The 16,132-nt window shown below is 42.7% G+C and overlaps 2 protein-coding genes across 2 annotated transcripts; one reads left to right on the plus strand and one right to left on the minus strand.

Moving 5' to 3' along the window:
* Window positions 1-370: 370 nt before the first annotated feature.
* LOC147202964 (cytochrome P450 2J5-like) lies at window positions 371-5,833 on the plus strand. Its single transcript, XM_086115161.1, has 9 exons — window positions 371-956; window positions 1,565-1,730; window positions 1,821-1,973; window positions 2,099-2,259; window positions 2,674-2,847; window positions 2,914-3,055; window positions 3,171-3,358; window positions 4,630-4,771; window positions 4,849-5,833. The coding sequence occupies exons 1-9, from the start codon at window positions 795-797 to the stop codon at window positions 5,022-5,024; spliced, it is 1,464 nt and encodes a 487-aa protein (XP_085971287.1). The 5' UTR covers window positions 371-794; the 3' UTR covers window positions 5,025-5,833.
* A 1,001-nt stretch (window positions 5,834-6,834) lies between these two features.
* LOC147202965 (LIM/homeobox protein Lhx8-like) lies at window positions 6,835-16,065 on the minus strand. Its single transcript, XM_086115162.1, has 9 exons — window positions 15,591-16,065; window positions 13,975-14,031; window positions 12,070-12,179; window positions 9,565-9,669; window positions 9,029-9,150; window positions 7,912-8,132; window positions 7,503-7,606; window positions 7,338-7,433; window positions 6,835-7,219 (listed from the first exon to the last, which is right to left on the minus strand). Exons 1-9 carry the CDS (start codon window positions 15,622-15,624, stop codon window positions 6,992-6,994), a joined length of 1,077 nt encoding a protein of 358 aa, XP_085971288.1. The 5' UTR covers window positions 15,625-16,065; the 3' UTR covers window positions 6,835-6,991.
* Between the last annotated feature and the right edge of the window lie 67 nt (window positions 16,066-16,132).

Here is a 16,132-nt window from a genome sequence, read left to right on the forward strand (position 1 = left end):
TGTTTCTTGCCGTTTCCTTGTTACTTTCAATTTTGCGACGTTGTTCATTTTGTATTTAGATTTCTTTTCTGCCCTTTTTAAATGCCCCCCCCTCCTCCCTTTGAAAAAATAAATATGCCCTCAATGTTTGTTTTGGCTGCCTTCCAGGTACGATTTGAATGTGTCTGGAGCTCATCAAACGGTTGTGTGTGTTTTTGTTTTTGTTTTTCAATTAACTCCGCTTTCTGAGAAACGTGAAATGGAATCTATATTCTTTTTCACTGAAGAAAATCATTATTTAAAAGAACATTTTTTTTCTGTTTGTATGATGTTTAAAAAAAAAAAGTGGGTAGGCTCAAAATTTCAGGGTGACAAACGTCAATAAAATTTTATGTTGGACAAATCAACTCGATATTTTTAGTTTTCTAGCCTTGTATTGGCTATCATAATAAACAACTTGCTTGCAAATTATGCTCATATTTTCAAATTGATCCAACTTAATTGACTGTTTTAGCTTAAAAAATCCAAATTGTGTGTGTGGTTTTTTTTTACTGTGTAGTGATGGAATGTAATCGAGTATAATATTCGGAAATGTATCAGATACCTCAAGCGTTACTTTTAAAATCGTCCCACAATTTCCATTTTGTTCGGATGCGTTTGTTTTGGTGGCGCTCAAATAGCCCCACAGTGTGAATTCAATTACGGGAGGTGTGTCCAAATCGCTCGGCGTCAAATGTGCACCACCACAAGCAGCACAAGTACGACGTACCGCACGGGACAGCGTGTGGATTTATAGCCTTTTGCTTGGTCTAAATATGTGGGGGGTGCTGCTTTTAGGTTTGGCCCTTTTCCTCCTGGTGATTTGCGTCTTTGGCAAAAGGGAGCCGGCGCACTTCCCGCCCGGGCCGCTCGCACTGCCTCTCCTTGGGAATGTCTTCAACATCCCCGTCAAGCAGCCTCACCTATACCTCACGCAGGTAGGAATTGACATCGTGGGGGCGCGGGGGGCTCGACAATGCATTGATTTTGTATGATGGGGATCACCGCCTGGAAAGTCAGGGAAAAAAAATACTGTAGCTCCAGTTTTCAGTTTGAAAGGAGGTTTGAAATGTTGGTTTTTGAGAAGCAATTTTGAATCGAATTCATGGGTTTGAAATGTATCAAAAATGAGCCCGTTTCGCGAATCAATCTGAAATTGCGTGGAACTGTCTATCATAATGGAACAGCATATCAAAAGATTTCGCAGTCTCTCATAGTGAACCAAAAAAACCAAACCTGCTTTTTTTTGGAATAACACTACCTAAAACGGAATCAACGAATCCAAATTGAATTTCAATACGAGCTCATATTTTGAGCTCATGTAGCTTTGTCGCACCAGACTGGAATCTTCTCCCACGGCTTTGTTTGCTTCGGGGAGGGGAACCGCTCAATGCTTCCATTAACAATAAATGACTAAATTGCGAGCTTTCCGCGTGCTGCTCAGCACACAGAGAATATTGTGCCGGAGTCATGATGCACCTCAGCTGACCACAGGGCACCATTGTGTCCCCCCCCCCCCCCCCCCCCCGCCGCCGCGCCCGTGCAGTTGGCCGAAACCTACGGGAACGTGTTCTGCCTCCGCGTGGGGCAAGAGAAGACGGTGTTCGTATGCGGATGGAAGACGGTGAAAGAAGTGCTGGTGACGCAGGCTGACAAGTTTGTGGACAGGCCATACCAAGCCTTGTTTTCCAGACTGTACAATCAACACAAAGGTAGCGTAAGCGCACGCAAAGGGTGGTACACACACTTGGTATCATACGGACGGTCATCGGAACAGCGTGACTCGGTGTGTGCACCTTTAGGGGGGATTTTGTGCTGCAACGGCAAGACATGGAGGACGCAGCGTCACTTCGCCATTGGAATGCTGCGCACCTTCGGCCTGGCCGACGGCACCCTGGAGAGGAAAGTCTGCCAGGAGAGCCAACACCTGCAACGGGCCGTGGAAGAACACAAAGGTGACGTTTAACTCAAGCCATCAAATATTACAAATTAGAGCTGGGTTTAATCGCGGCGTGTTGACATGAGGGTTAAGGTTTCAAATGAATTATTGTTTGTTGTATTGCCGCCGCCTTTGCCACAGGCGAATTGTTTGATCCGGCGGACTTGTTGAACAGAGCGGTGGCGAACATCATCTGCCAGGTCATTTTTGGGAGGAGGTTCGACTACAATGATCCAAAGATCCGGCGATTGCACGAGAACCTGACAGAGCTGGTCTATCTGGAGGGTTCCGTGTGGGGCCAGGTGAGGGAACCAGGATGCTAACTCGGATGCTAATTGTTGTCACGCCGACACAAGAGCACTCTGTGGGCTCTCGGTACGGTGTGGGCTCGAGCGAGCGTCATGGGTGTGAAAGTCACACGCGTCGGACAGGGGTTTAACTCGCTTGCACTGGACAGCAAATCAGTTGCTAACTTGGATGTTAGCTCAGATGCTAACTTAGCTGCTAATCATGGGAAGAGAAAAGCACATTTGTCCAAGTCTACGTAGCCTTGGTTTAGCTCCAAGATTCCTTCCCGTGGGGCCTGTTGAATAACGTGGGTCTGAAAATCGCTCGCTTTGGACATAAACCTCCACTGCTAACTCAGATGCTAATTCACAGGCTAACCACAAGATGGGAAAAGCACTTTTGTCCAACTCTATGTTCCTTGGGCGCAGCTCTACAATGCCTTCCCAGCGCTGATGAAGCGATTGCCCGGGCCGCACAACGGAATCTTCACCAACTTCCAAGCCCTGCAGGAGTTCATCGGCGCCCAGATAAAGAGCCACAAGTTGGCTTTGGACCCCAGCGATCCACGAGATTACATCGACGCCTTCCTGGTGGAGAGCAACGTAAGACGACGGGAGCTCCGAGAGGGAGACGCTCCTGACTTTGGGTTTTCTGGCTTCTCCTAACAGAACGAAGCGAACGGAGAATTGGGTTTCACAGAAGAAAATCTGGTTCTGTGCTGTATGGATCTGTTCCTTGCTGGGACGGAGACTTCCTCCAAGACGCTGCAGTGGGGCCTCATTTTCCTCATCCAGAACCCTCAAATCATGGGTGGGTTTTTGCTCAAGGACGTGTGCCCGGAATGGAACGCCAAGTGGTCAATTCTGGCTTAAATCGGCAATTCTTCCCTTCATCACCACGTCAATATTTTCCATCCTTTCCCAAGATAAAGTCCAAACAGAGATCGAGCGAGTGATTGGGACGAGCCGCTTACCCAAGATGAGCGACAGAGCCCACATGCCCTATACGAACGCAGTCATCCATGAGATCCAGAGGATGGCCAACGTCGTTCCCCTCAACGGAACCAGAGTGGCCTCGAAAGACATACAACTGGGATGTTGCGTCATCCCCAAGGTGCAGCAGTCTAGAATGCGGTAGATATTCAATATTGACAGCAGTTTCGCCAATCAACCCTAAATTGGATGAGCATTTCATATCGTAACAGGATTCTCTACAGCAGAGGTGCCAACATTTTTTGGACCTAAGATCTACCGGTACTTGTCGATCAACCAAAATCCCGCGATCGATCCCTTGCCGCGCACGCGCACACACTGACACACGCATGCCACGATGAGCAATCAGCCATAAGGTCCCTAAGATGTAAAGTAGACCATTTATGAAGTTGTTAAAACGATACCACTGCCTACCTTAGTGGGAGACCTGACGCGGAGGGATGCGACGCACTTTTGCAGCCTGTTAACTATCGTAGCTCACGCGTACTGTTTTGAAATGCTTCTCTCGGGCATCCGGATTGCCTTTCTTTGCGAGTGCCATCGGTGAATTGTACACGAAATGAACATCGGCTAATAAAAAAAATATATATACTAATAATAACAACAAGAGCTAGATCACAACGGCCGTGACCACAAACTGCAATCGCAGACTGCTGAGCGCTAACAACTTCCGGTGACGCAAGTCACGCGCCACCGTAAGTAAAAGGTGACCTGCTTTTATTTTATTTTTTCAATATTTTTTTGTGAAAGTGAGACTGAACGGATTATTAGGGTGCAATGTGCAATAATACAAAAATATATATATTATTAACATGAGCAAAGACACAATTTTTTATTTATTTTTTACTCTACACCCCTCGCGATCGACTTGGGACAAGTCCGCAAGCTACCGGTAGCTGGCGATCGACGTAATGGGCACCCCTGCCCTACAGTAAATGTCTCAGCCATTTTGGTTGGAACCACTCATTGCTCACTCAGTCGTGTCATTGAGAAAGGGTTCAATAAAATCGTCTGACACAAGTTTTAGTTTGGTGGACATGTCAAAAAAAAAAGTCTCAAGAATCCATACAAGAAATTGAACAGGAAGTCAGCCATTTTAGTTGGAATCTCACTCACTGGTAACCTCCAGAAAGTTAAAAAAATTAAAAAAATAAACAATTAAAACCGATCAAAATGAAATTGGATGGGAATGTCTAAAATAAAAAGTAAAAACATAATAAAAATCTCAAGAACACAGACATGAAACAGAATAGGAAGTCATCCATTTTGGTTAGAATCCGCCATTTTTCACTTAGTAGTACCAACCTGAGTAGTTCATGAACACGCAATTTGGTGGGCACGTCAATCATCTGACTCAAATGCGCTTCCCCATCATCTGTTTGCGTTTTGCAGGGCAGCACCGTGTTGGCCATCTTGACGTCGGTGCTCTTTGACAAGAACGAATGGGAAACTCCGCACGTGTTCAACCCTGGACATTTCCTGGACTCCAATGGCAATTTTGTCAAAAGGAATGCATTCTTACCTTTCTCTGCCGGTAATACAAGACGCCGCGCTGCATTGCCTAGAAATCAAGGAGGAAAATGGTCATGACTGTGTTTTTGTGCGCGTCAGGAAAACGTGCATGTGTGGGTGAGGCCCTGGCCAGGATGGAGCTGTTCTTGTTCTTGGTGGCCATGCTGCAGAACTTCACCTTCTCGGCTGCGGAAGGAGTGGAGCTGAGCTCGGAAGGAATCGTCGGAGTGACGCGCACCCCGTACCCCTTCGAGATCCGTGCCACGCCCCGCTGAGGGTTCAACATGCACATTCACAGTGTTTTAAAAAAAATTGTTTTGTTTTTTAAATTCTGCTTGGCTCCCTGCAAAGGCGGACACTTTTTGCTCTGCTCCTGCAACTCCTGCCTTTTCTTTCAAAATGTATGAAAAAATTTTTTTGACTTTCTTTTTAAACATCAAACTACTTTTCTAAAAAATAAATAAATAAATAAAAAAGCTTTTTTTTTTTCCTGTAAAGAAAAATCCGGACCTTTTCAATTAAAACTCACAAATTTCTTTGGAAAAAATGAATTCTTTTCTCATTCAAAATACTTTTCATCATGGAAAAAAAATGTGATTTTCTTCTGTAATAAAAAAAGCCTTTTTCTTGGAAAAATAATCATTTTCAGTTTTTTTGTTTTGTTTTTCCCCAAACATCCACTTTGTCTGTCTTACTACGGCTGATGTTGCAGAAAGTCCTGAACCAGGTCACCCCGAAGCACGACGCGGTAGGCCAGCTTTACGCAACATCTTTGAAAAGCGTCAACAACAGTGACAGGCGCCACTGACGTCTCACGTGTGCTCCAATGACATTCTTTTGGTCCACCACAGCGAAGCAACAAGTAGACACAAGCAGTTCTAATGAATGTGATGTCTGTGTGTGTGTGTGTGTTTACTTTTCCCCGCAGATGCAGATTATTAAATGTATTAATGTTTGCAGAAACCTCCAGACGTGTTTTGCGAGCTGATGTCATTTGTAAAATGCTTTCCTGATGTCCTCAAGAGCCAGCACGCTGGCCCAGTGAGGACCAACTTGTCATTCAATATTTTTACCAAATTATGTCCTGAAATGTTTTTTTTTCTTCAAATCTTGAAATGTTCATCCTACAAAATGTATTTTTCTCTTTCACTTTTTTGTGAGAAAGATTTTTGAAATTGACGTTTTGGTTAGTTTTTTTTTAAAATTAATGTTGGTGGAAATTTTAACACGCTCATAAATTGTTAACCCTTTCATCACTTCTCGGTGTTTTGGGGAAATTAGACATTTATTTTCATCAAAGACGCTCCACATACACACAATAAATTACACTGGCAGACCTGCAGATGCATCCCATTTGCAATTAATTGGTAAGCAGATTTTGAGGGCTGCGTTCTGAGGAGATTTCACGAATATTTAGCAACTCCAGGCAGGGAGGCTTCACAATATGAAACAAAATCAAACATTTTGAGGAAGGCGACATGAATAGAATGTCTCACGGTTTGCAATGATCAGAACGTTTTCACAAATGACACGTTCATAATATTACAAAAGAAAGAAACTGTGTTCAATCCATTGTGTCCTAAATTCTAGCACGGCCCCCTGAGGACAAAAAAAACTAAATTGGCCACTTCATTAGGTACACCTGAAAAATCTCATCCAGTGATGGTCAAAGTGTGCTACTGGAACCACCAGCGGTAGCTCAAGCGATACAAGAAAGAATCACTGCCGTAATTGTTCAGTTGGATTGAACATTTCAGTACATTTGCCTTTAATCTTTCATCAACTTTTATCTCTGAAGCTCCTAAATTGACTTCCGCCTGATTTCTTAGCACTGGGATGCCACAAGATGACGCCAAAGCAATGTTTTGTTTTGTTTTTATATATTACAGCAAATATAAAATGTAATGCGGAGAGTTGCCTCTGTTAGATTATAAAACAGCCTCCCTGAATGAAAAATAGTGCTTTGCTGCCCTCTTGTGGCCTCTGTAGGCAATTATGAGCCTTTCTGAACATGCAAACATCTCGCACTTGAAACTTAACCGTGCTGAACAAATGGACTGGATTGAAAAAAAGTTGAAGCCACCGTCACATTCGGAACATTTAATTTTGTGATTCTCTTGCATGCCACTAGAGGGAGCCAGTGTACTGCACTTTGGGAATCAGCGCATGACACTTTGCATTGATTGACGTGCCACACACCATTTGTGAGGTGAAAAAAAATGCCGATTCGGGTGAAAAGCAGTCACTCATATAGTAGTTCATAAAAAGCCTGGTGCTCACTGTCGAGGAACGAGTGCAGCGCCGACAACATGGAACCTTCCGGACCCTCGTAGGTGGTGTACTGGAGCTCCTCGGGGGTGGGCGTGGGCGGGGCCAGGCGGGCGGGCTGCAGAGAGGTAAGGGGGGCGCCGGACGTGTGGTTGGGGCTCACGTGCTTCTTGTGGCGTGCTCGGCAGTTCTGGAACCACACCTGGACAATCGAGTCTGCCTTCACATACATCGTCATGCTAGATGATAATATTCCAATTATTTTCCGAATCATGGTTGTCGGGTGATCATTTTTTTTGTATGTTGACGATGGGCTGAACCTGTATGACTCGTCGACTGAGGCCCGTCTGCTCGGCCAGTTTCTGCAGCGTTTGAGCATCCGGGTTGTTGTCCTGGGCAAACTGCGCCTGCATCACCTACATTTGCAAATATATTTTTATTAATGAGGGAAACTAAAGGATTTAAACTTTTTTTTTTTTTTTTACCTGCAGCTGTTCGGCAGTGAAGCTGGTCCTTGCTCTCTTGGAAGGTTTGGGCTGGTTAATTTCTTGTTCGGTGGGCACGGCGCCCTCCATGTTCACGCTGCTGCCTGCCGTGATCATAACAAGTTTATCATACAACCTAAATTATTTGAGGGCCGTGACTACTGAATCTTTCGAAAAACGATCCCATCGATGATTCGATCGAATCGAAGAGTTGCCCCCTTGCCTCACTGTCAACGTTTTTTTTTTTCTTCATACACATGAATAATCTGAGGCCAGCAATATTAGCCTATGAGAAACGTTAGCAATGCTGATTAGCATTTGCGCGATAAGGCTGAAGGCAACAAAGGCTAACGAAAGCCATCTCTGATTAAAATTGACCCTTGACCTGTGTTATTGATTGACAAGTCACCTTTGTCGGCGGCCCTCTTGAGCTTGTCCAGCATGCAGTCGTAGTGGACCCTGCAGAGCACCTTGTCCTCCACCAGCGCGAACTCCTCTCCGGTGGACAGCTGCCTCTTGCACGAGAAGCAGGCGAAGCAGGCCAGGTGGTACACGTTGCCCTTGGCACGCCGCACCCAGTCCGTGGCGTGGATGTGGCGGCCGCAGTACGCGCACCACGTGCCGAACCTTCTGCGACGCATGCGCAAAAATAGACGGTTCAGATCAAGCGGTTGCACAAGTGTACACACCCTGAAAGTGGCCACAAAATGAGCCATCAGTGCATTTCCGATGCCATTGGAAGCGCCTCCGATGAACCACAAATGAAGTTCGAGTCGGCTTTTCACAGCGACATCTCGTATATGAACGTGGGCATTTCTTCAGATGCTTATTTTTAATTCTGCCGATTCAAAAAAAAAAATCATTGTGTTGTGCGGGTCACTTTAATGGTGATTATTATTATTATATATTTTTTTAATTTAAATTGGTCCAATTTTTGGGGGATGGGCATCACAAAAGCTGGTATTCATTAGGAGACTTCTATTTGTGTTCTTTTTTTAATCACAAAATATCACTTTTTTAAAAGATTGTTGAGAATTATTATCTTCATTTTGTGTACAATGCACGCCCCACATTTTTGCGGGTCGGCATTTGTGGATTCCGCCATTTCTATGAATAGATCATATAAAAAAAATGTGAAAACTGAATCCGATTTAAAACCGTTTTCACTGAGTAGATTCAATCCAGGAGTCACCAACCTTTCGAAAATGAGAGCCACTTCTTGGCTGCGGATTCATGCGAAGGGCTACCGGTTTGATACACACTTGCGAAATACCAAATTTGCTCAAAGAACCGTGCCAGTGTTTTGAATAAATAATAATATTCGTGGATGTGAAGACGGCGGGCGCAACCCCACGCTGTCATCGAATAATCATCACTTGGGACATACAGGAGGGCTGTTCGGCTGACTTGTTGTGCATCCTTTTGTTGGACTCAAATTATGGTAATAAGCTAATAGTAATCAGAAAAGAAAAAAAAATCACCCCCCATCCCAAAAAAATAATAAAAAAATCGGAACAAAGGTCTACCTGAAATAATCCATCTTGCAGAAGACCTTCTTGTCCTTAATGTAACAACTGGTGTGGCCTCCCAGCGCGGCCTGGCACACGCTGCAGCAAAGGCAACGCACATGCCAGGACAGGTTGCTCACCTGCGCGCACACACGCACCCACAAACACACACATGCATGCACACAAGGAAGTCGACTGTTTATTTCTTCTCTGGGGCCTGTGAGGCACGAATACCTGAAGGTGTGCAAACCGCAATTACCTCAAAAGCTGCAATGAAAATGCAAAAAAAAAAAAAAAAAAAATACCTTGGATGTATTTCAAGACACCATTTTCCTCATTGTACACACACACACACACGCACACACACAATGTTAAGAAAAAAATTGTCATCAATGTTTCGCCACTATTTCTATTAAGTCGGTAAAAAGAAAGAATATCTATCCACTATTTCTTCACTGCAGCTGGCACACACACACACACACACACACACACACACGCATCCTCCTAAAGGCTAGAATAATAACGGCACAGCAATAATCGAAAAACAAAAATACCTTCAATAAATATTTATCAACGATTTCTTCGTTGCAGCTGGCGCACACGCACAAGCGCGTGGCGAGAAGAGGCTCAGTCGACATGTCTTCATCCACAACCTCCACCTGCGTGTGCCGCACAAACAAAAGGCAATGTTTCATTCGAGCGCTTTTCTTTGCGCAGAAACCTCTCTTTCACTTCTGCCAAATAGGCGGGGGACACCCTGAACCGGTTGCCAGCCAATCGCAGGGCACACACAGGGACGAACAACCATCACCCTCGCACCTACGGACAATTTAGAGTGTTGCATTGAGCTGCCATTCATGTTTTTGGAATGTTGGGACAAAACCGGAGTACCCAGAGAAAACCCACGCAAGCCCGGGGAGCACATGCAAACTCCACACAGGAAGGCCGCAACTGTAATCGAACCCCGCACCTCCACCCACCAGGCCGAAAGTCATACAACATTCTGATATTTTAAAAAGTATCTGTTATATTTATTCCAGTTCAACGATGGGTCAACAGAATAGCTTCAAAAATGAGGGCAAATGAGCAAATGTCCTATTCCGAAGGCCGCTTCCTCCCAATATTCTTTTGAAATAAAAAAAGAAGAGTTTGTATTATTCAGTGACTTCACGTTAAATCAAGATGGCAGTTAAAAAAAAAAAAAAAGACATTTCAGTGGAAGTGACTTCAAACGTCATAACAGTGAATATTACAGGATGAGTTACTTTTTAATAGCGGTTGTCTTGTAGGATCGCAATCAATTCATGATACTTTGAACATTTACTAGTTATTTTTCAAAATATATTTTTTGTTGTTGAAGAAATTACCGATCACTCTAATTTAGCAGAAAGTGACACATTGTGAGATGTCATGAGGAGGAAAAAGAAAAAAAAAAGCATTTAATGCAAATGTAACTGCTTTAGAAAACGAATCGTCATTTTAACCTCGAAGTGATGACAAATCATAGAAAATGTATTGCATGGGATTTCATTTGGGAGTGATATTACAGTAAAAAAAAAAAAAAAGAAAAAAAAGAAAATGCCAGTGTAAGAGTAGGTTTTGGTTTTACTCATGTTGTAAAGATAAGCAGATTGGCATTAAAAGTCCTCTTGAAGATGAATGCAAGTTGATGTCATTTTTAAAACATCCTCCTCCCTAAAAAAAAAAAAAAGGAGTGAAATTCTCAAACATTTTGTCCAAAAACAAATTCATTATTTTACACAGCCTTGCCCCCAAATAAATATTTTTCTTAAATTATAGGTTAAGGTTAATTCCAAATTTTTGGGAAGCAAATCAGAGCAATTTGGTGCCTACATTTTCTGAACAACGTGTTGTCTCCCAAATCTTGTCTTTGAAGTCCTCACACACGTGCACATCTCCTCAACTCTGTTCCGAGCATTTTGCAAATAAAGTAACGCATTATTGGGAAAAAAACCCAAAACATAAATAAATAAATATAGCCTTAACACTGCTCGGTTTAAAAAAGGCCAAATATGGATTAAGAATAATCCATATTATTAGCAGCTTCAAGGATGTATCGAAATAAATAATCTGAAAATTTTGTTCAAAATAAATATCGAAAGTCCTATTTTGGAATTCAAATTACTGCAAAAAAATGAATGACTGAATGGCGTATTTGTCTCAGTCATAATTTAAAACTGAACTGTATGCAAAAAAAAAAAAAAAAAATTGATTAAGTCTTAAAAATTTAGTTTAAAAAATATTTTCGTACATTTTCCTTCTAAATTCTTACATATGCTACTTATTTTACTACTTAGGACTCCTAATTTTAGCTCCAAAATATTAAAGACATTTTGGTGCAATAGCATGTACATGAAATATCATTTTGATGTCCTATTAAAGTTTTGGGTGGGAAATGCCAATGTGCGTTTGATTTGGTTTTAGATGCAGTAAATCATACCAAAAAAAATACATGTCCAAAAAGTAGCAGTCATTAAAAAACAAAATATTTATAAAAAGTAGATTTCAGAATTTTTGTGAAGGCACCTCATCCCTACCGGGGGGTCTCCCGCGTCCAAAAAGTTGTCTTTGGAGTCCTCACGTGCGCACATGTCCTTTTTTTTTTTTTTTTTTTGGAAATGTTCCTCTCTCCTCTGATGCGGTCTGTCGCGTGTGTCCTCGCTTGCGCGCGCGGTGCGTTCAATGACCCCGGCGCGCTCGTCATAAATATCATCCGCTGCCCGCTCGCTTGCTCACCATGACGACACCAATTGCAAATTTAAGAGGAGTCATTACTTGGACTAACAGACGACACTTGAGCTGACGCTTGGCCCCCCCCCCCCCCCCCACCGGTACTACAACAAAGGGGAGTTGATTTATTTAATAGCAGCGATTAAAAACAAGTAAAAAAAAAAAAAAACAAGAAAAAGAAAAAAGGAGATGAAGAGCTCTCATTAACTGCTTGAGTTTTAATGATGAGGGAAGGTGGAGTGGAAGCCCACGGATTGCAGGGGAGAGCCGTTGACGGACCCCCCCTCCATCACCGGCCACGTACTCACCTCCTCACCGGAGCTTCCAGCCGGCATGCAGCGCTGAACTTTGGCCTCACTTTTCCAGCGCATGTCTGCTGCCGCTGCTGCTCCTGCTGCTGATTCTCCTTCTCCTCCTCCTGCAAAGTGATCCTTCCCAAGGGAGGATCAGAATTCATATTTCATATTTCAGATGTCACTTTTAGCCACGCCCGCCCACCCAGTAATTCCCTGCCTGCCTGTGTGGTTTCCCCGCAAGAGTGCAAAGAAGAAGAAAGTACAATGTGATAATAGCGCAGGTATGAGGGGCTGGAAAGGACCAAAAAAAAAATCTCTGTGCCTGACTTGTTCTTGCTGTTTTTGTGGCGTTCTTGAGATGGGTTTTTTTTTTGGTGGTTGGTGGATAAGAGTTTGTTTTTTTAGGGAGGTGGCTTTTTGGAGTCTTTTAGGAAGAGTAAGAGAGATTATTGTTCGCATGGGTGACAATGAGAGTCACTATTGTGAGTTTTTTGTTGTGTGTGATATTTATTTTGTTTGTGTGAGAGTTTTTTTCATTGGGAATGAAAGGTTGCATAATTTGTTGGTCACATTTTTTTTCCCAATGCAATTACAATAGAAGTCAGTTATGCACATTTTCACGATTGGCAGGCCGGCCACGATAGCAGGTACTCCTACCCCCCCCCCCCCCCCCGAAATTTTTTTTTTGTATTATTCATCGTTTTATCCAAATTGAACGATGACAAAATAATGGCCTGAAAATCACATCAATTTCGGGTGCAAAATATGAGCTTTAACAATTCCCTATTTTCAAACTTCCTTTTCAACAAACATTTAAGCCAAATTTCAATGGCCAGGTTCCTACTGCTCCTTTGAAGGTACGACTCAACATTAAGTCCTTAAAAGATAACATATCGCGACTTGTTTGTTTTTTTTTTTTTTTTGCCTTGCAGGAGGTCTTCATTGCTCCCAACCTGCATCGGCATGACACTACATGAGCCTCTGTATCGCATCATCTCGGCTGGGCTTTAGCAGTCCTAGCGTGCCTCCTTGGAAAATGTGTCCTGTTCCAGCCGGTGCCGATGAATGCTTCATTTTTTTTTTTTTTTTTTTTTTTTAAATCAGATAATGCGTCTTCAACAGTGCACCCCCCCTGCCATGCTACCTACTAAAACCCCCGTTCTGATAGCGAGAGGTCAAAAAGTGACAAAATCAAGTGTTTTATCATCAAAAGAGCAGACGTAAAGACGTAGTTAGGAGCTCGCGACCTTCATAGGAACCCGCATGTTGCCCAGATCCCAATCGACCGCATGTAGCGTTTTGCGTGTTATCGTTGCGTTTAGCGGGCTGTGGAGCTGACAAAAAAAAACAATGTCAACAAAACTCCTCCGACTGCCTTGTGACATCACGTCTGGATCCTGCAGTTTGTTGCGTTCTAAATACTCCGGCAGGTCGCCAGAGGAAGGAAGGAAAATGACATGTGCGGATGATCAGTACTTGTTGTGGTCACATGAGGGTATATGGGCATCAGAGCCAGTATTTGTTTCCCCTCTGCCGGTGGAATTTCATGATCTAATATGGCAATCGAAAGCTGAAAGAGTTGCGACAAGTTGCCACTAAAAAAAGATGAGAAACAAAATAATTGAATAATCGATTCGTCTGGAAAGGGATACAAAGTCATTTCTAAAACTGCTGACCAAAAAGAAAATAAACGCTCGTGTCGTGAATGATTCCAAAGATTTGGAGAAAATATTCTATAGCTTGATGACACTAAAGAGCAACTTTCTGGAAGGTAAATGTAACAGCATTTTAGAAAAAGAACATCATACCAAGAGTCGAACATGGCAGTGGTCGTGCAAATGGTCACGGGGTTGATTCGTTTCTTCAGGACCTGGACAACTTGTTGTGATTTATGGAATGATGAATTCTGCTCTTTACCAGACAATCCTGAGTCGGCCATTATTTTGTGATTTTTAGCTGAAGCGCACTTGGGTTCTGCAAGACAAAAGACAAATTACTTTAAAAAATAAAAATAAAAATTGCATTATCGCCGGCATTCCACCGAGCGCTTGAAGGTCTGTTCTCCAAGCAAAGAGCATTTGACCTCTGAAGCTCTTCTTAATGCGTTCCTTCCACACAGACTTTGCCTCATCTCCTTTATTTAATTGAAATCAGGGCGACAGGTTAGACTACAATTGACACCCGCAGATTAGCGCGACCTTTTCTCCTTGCGGTAAATGGCTACTCATTGAATCTGAAGGGGAGGAGTGGTTTGGGGGGGGGGGGGGGGGGTTGTCGTCTGAGTAGGGTGCTTTGGGGGAGGGTGGGGGACCATGGGTGAAAATCACAGCAGTGAAAATGGCAGTGGGCTGAAAAGGGGGCCTGATTGCGCCGGGCCGGCGCGAGTGGGAAGCAGCATGCTCAGCCCCAATCAGGGCCACATACGGGGGGGGGGGCGTTCTTATCAACAAGTAATGGGCCACTTGACAATCACACAGCCATAAAACGGCTGCATTTAACGCTGATTGCAAAAACTCAAACCCCCTCCTTCCATCACCAAAACCGTCGGACCCCCCAGAGATCTCCCCCGTCGACAACCGGGAATCTTTTTTCCACCCCAGAATGGAATTTATAATCATGCCTCTTCTTTTTGCTGGCTAATTGTTATTTTAAGGCATGCCGACTTGATTACGGTGTTTAGCGGGCCCAAAGCGTATCCGTCTAAATTTCCAGCAGCCCCGATTGCTTCTTACCTGATGTTTAAACAGGCCTTCACACTTTTGTTCATATATATGGCAACTATGCAAGGTTATACTCGGTGTTCGGGAGTGACAAAATCCAAAAACCGACCACCCCCACCATAAATTAAATCTGCAATACAGACATTTTCTATTTAAATACTATCTTGGCATGTTTTGTATCGCATTTAGGGTACTTCATTTATTTTCAAAGATCTTTCAACACATTTTAAAAATAATACAATCGTATTTAAGCATATACTGAGGGAGCAAAAGGAATGGATAACTCAAAAATATTGTACAAACAGAACAATGGTGTATGTTTGCAGTAAAGGAATTTTTTTCTCCAAAAACTAATAAACGCATCAATAATCATGTTCAGAGATGTGCATTATAAAAACCTCCAGCCTTTGCTTTCTGTTGGCATAAAAAGCAGGATTGAAAAGTATTTGACATCCAATAACCTTCGGCAAAAACTAAGATGACCTTGAAACACTTCCGATTTTCATTTCCGAAATAAACTGCAGAATTATTTGTCAATATTTGTAGAAGATAAAGAATACATGCCAATGAACACTGTCAGGTCTACGTTTTCCTCCCTTGCTTGTGTTCAAATAACTGCAGCTATCCGTTCGCCCGTCTATGGCATTCCACATTGATTGTTGCCATTTAGCTAAGCAGACTTTCCTATGGCCAACTCTTAAAATACACAAAGTGACATTCTCTTTGTTTGACAGTAAACTTCAACTGACTGCCTAAAGCATCTTCTTATGATGGTTTGGTCACGAAACAAAATAATGTCGTGAGTTAAGGTACCATTGTATTGTATGTCATTTGGCACACAAGTCATCCCAGTGGCGTTGACGTCTCATGAAAGAAACATGGCTCCACCCCCTGGTCAAATCTGGTATCTGTAAAAAAACTAATAAATAAAATAAAATAAAAATAAATAAAATTATCTATTAATCAAAGGCACTAAGGTTGAGATCAAGGTTAAATCTGTTTTCGCATCTTCAGAAAAGACGTTCACTTTTCATACTGTCCTCTAAAACTGTATTCCTGGATTAAAAGTGGAAAATTCACTTTTGGTTTCATCCTTTTTATAGGCCGCAATATTTCCCCGAGAAAATGAAGGTTTTGTAATTCTCTTTATGTCCTCTAGAGGGGCTCGGAGGACCTGCAATCTTCATCCATGTGAAACCACAGGCAGGTGAGATTTTTTTTTTTTAATGTGGCTTGGAAAATGCAGTTTAAAACAAAGCATGAGTGGGGGATTTTTTCTTGGTTTTGATCAAATTTTTACATATTTTACAGTTTTTCTTTTACAATTTTATAATAATGTCATGGCTGTCGTTTTA

Source organism: Hippocampus guttulatus, chromosome 7 (assembly GCF_054856545.1).
Source record: "Hippocampus guttulatus isolate MCC_2025c chromosome 7, RoL_Hgut_1.0, whole genome shotgun sequence".
NCBI lineage: Eukaryota > Metazoa > Chordata > Actinopteri > Syngnathiformes > Syngnathidae > Hippocampus > Hippocampus guttulatus.

What these genes read in the sequence shown, in the direction of transcription:
- LOC147202964 (XM_086115161.1), top strand. Translation starts at nt 795, where the DNA reads ATGTGGGGGGTGCTGCTTTTAGGTTTGGCCCTTTTCCTCCTGGTGATT. An exon ending in GGCCGTGGAAGAACACAAAG is followed by an intron (nt 1,974 to 2,098) that starts GTGACGTTTAAC and finishes CCTTTGCCACAG; the next exon opens with GCGAATTGTTTGATCCGGCG. An exon ending in GATGTTGCGTCATCCCCAAG is followed by an intron (nt 3,359 to 4,629) that starts GTGCAGCAGTCT and finishes TGCGTTTTGCAG; the next exon opens with GGCAGCACCGTGTTGGCCAT.
- LOC147202965 (XM_086115162.1), bottom strand. Translation starts at nt 15,624, where the DNA reads ATGACTTGTGTGCCAAATGACATACAATACAATG. An exon ending in CTGGAAGCTCCGGTGAGGAG is followed by an intron (nt 9,670 to 12,069) that starts GTGAGTACGTGG and finishes CGGCACACGCAG; the next exon opens with GTGGAGGTTGTGGATGAAGA. An exon ending in TTGATAAATATTTATTGAAG is followed by an intron (nt 9,151 to 9,564) that starts GTATTTTTGTTT and finishes GTGTGCGCGCAG; the next exon opens with GTGAGCAACCTGTCCTGGCA.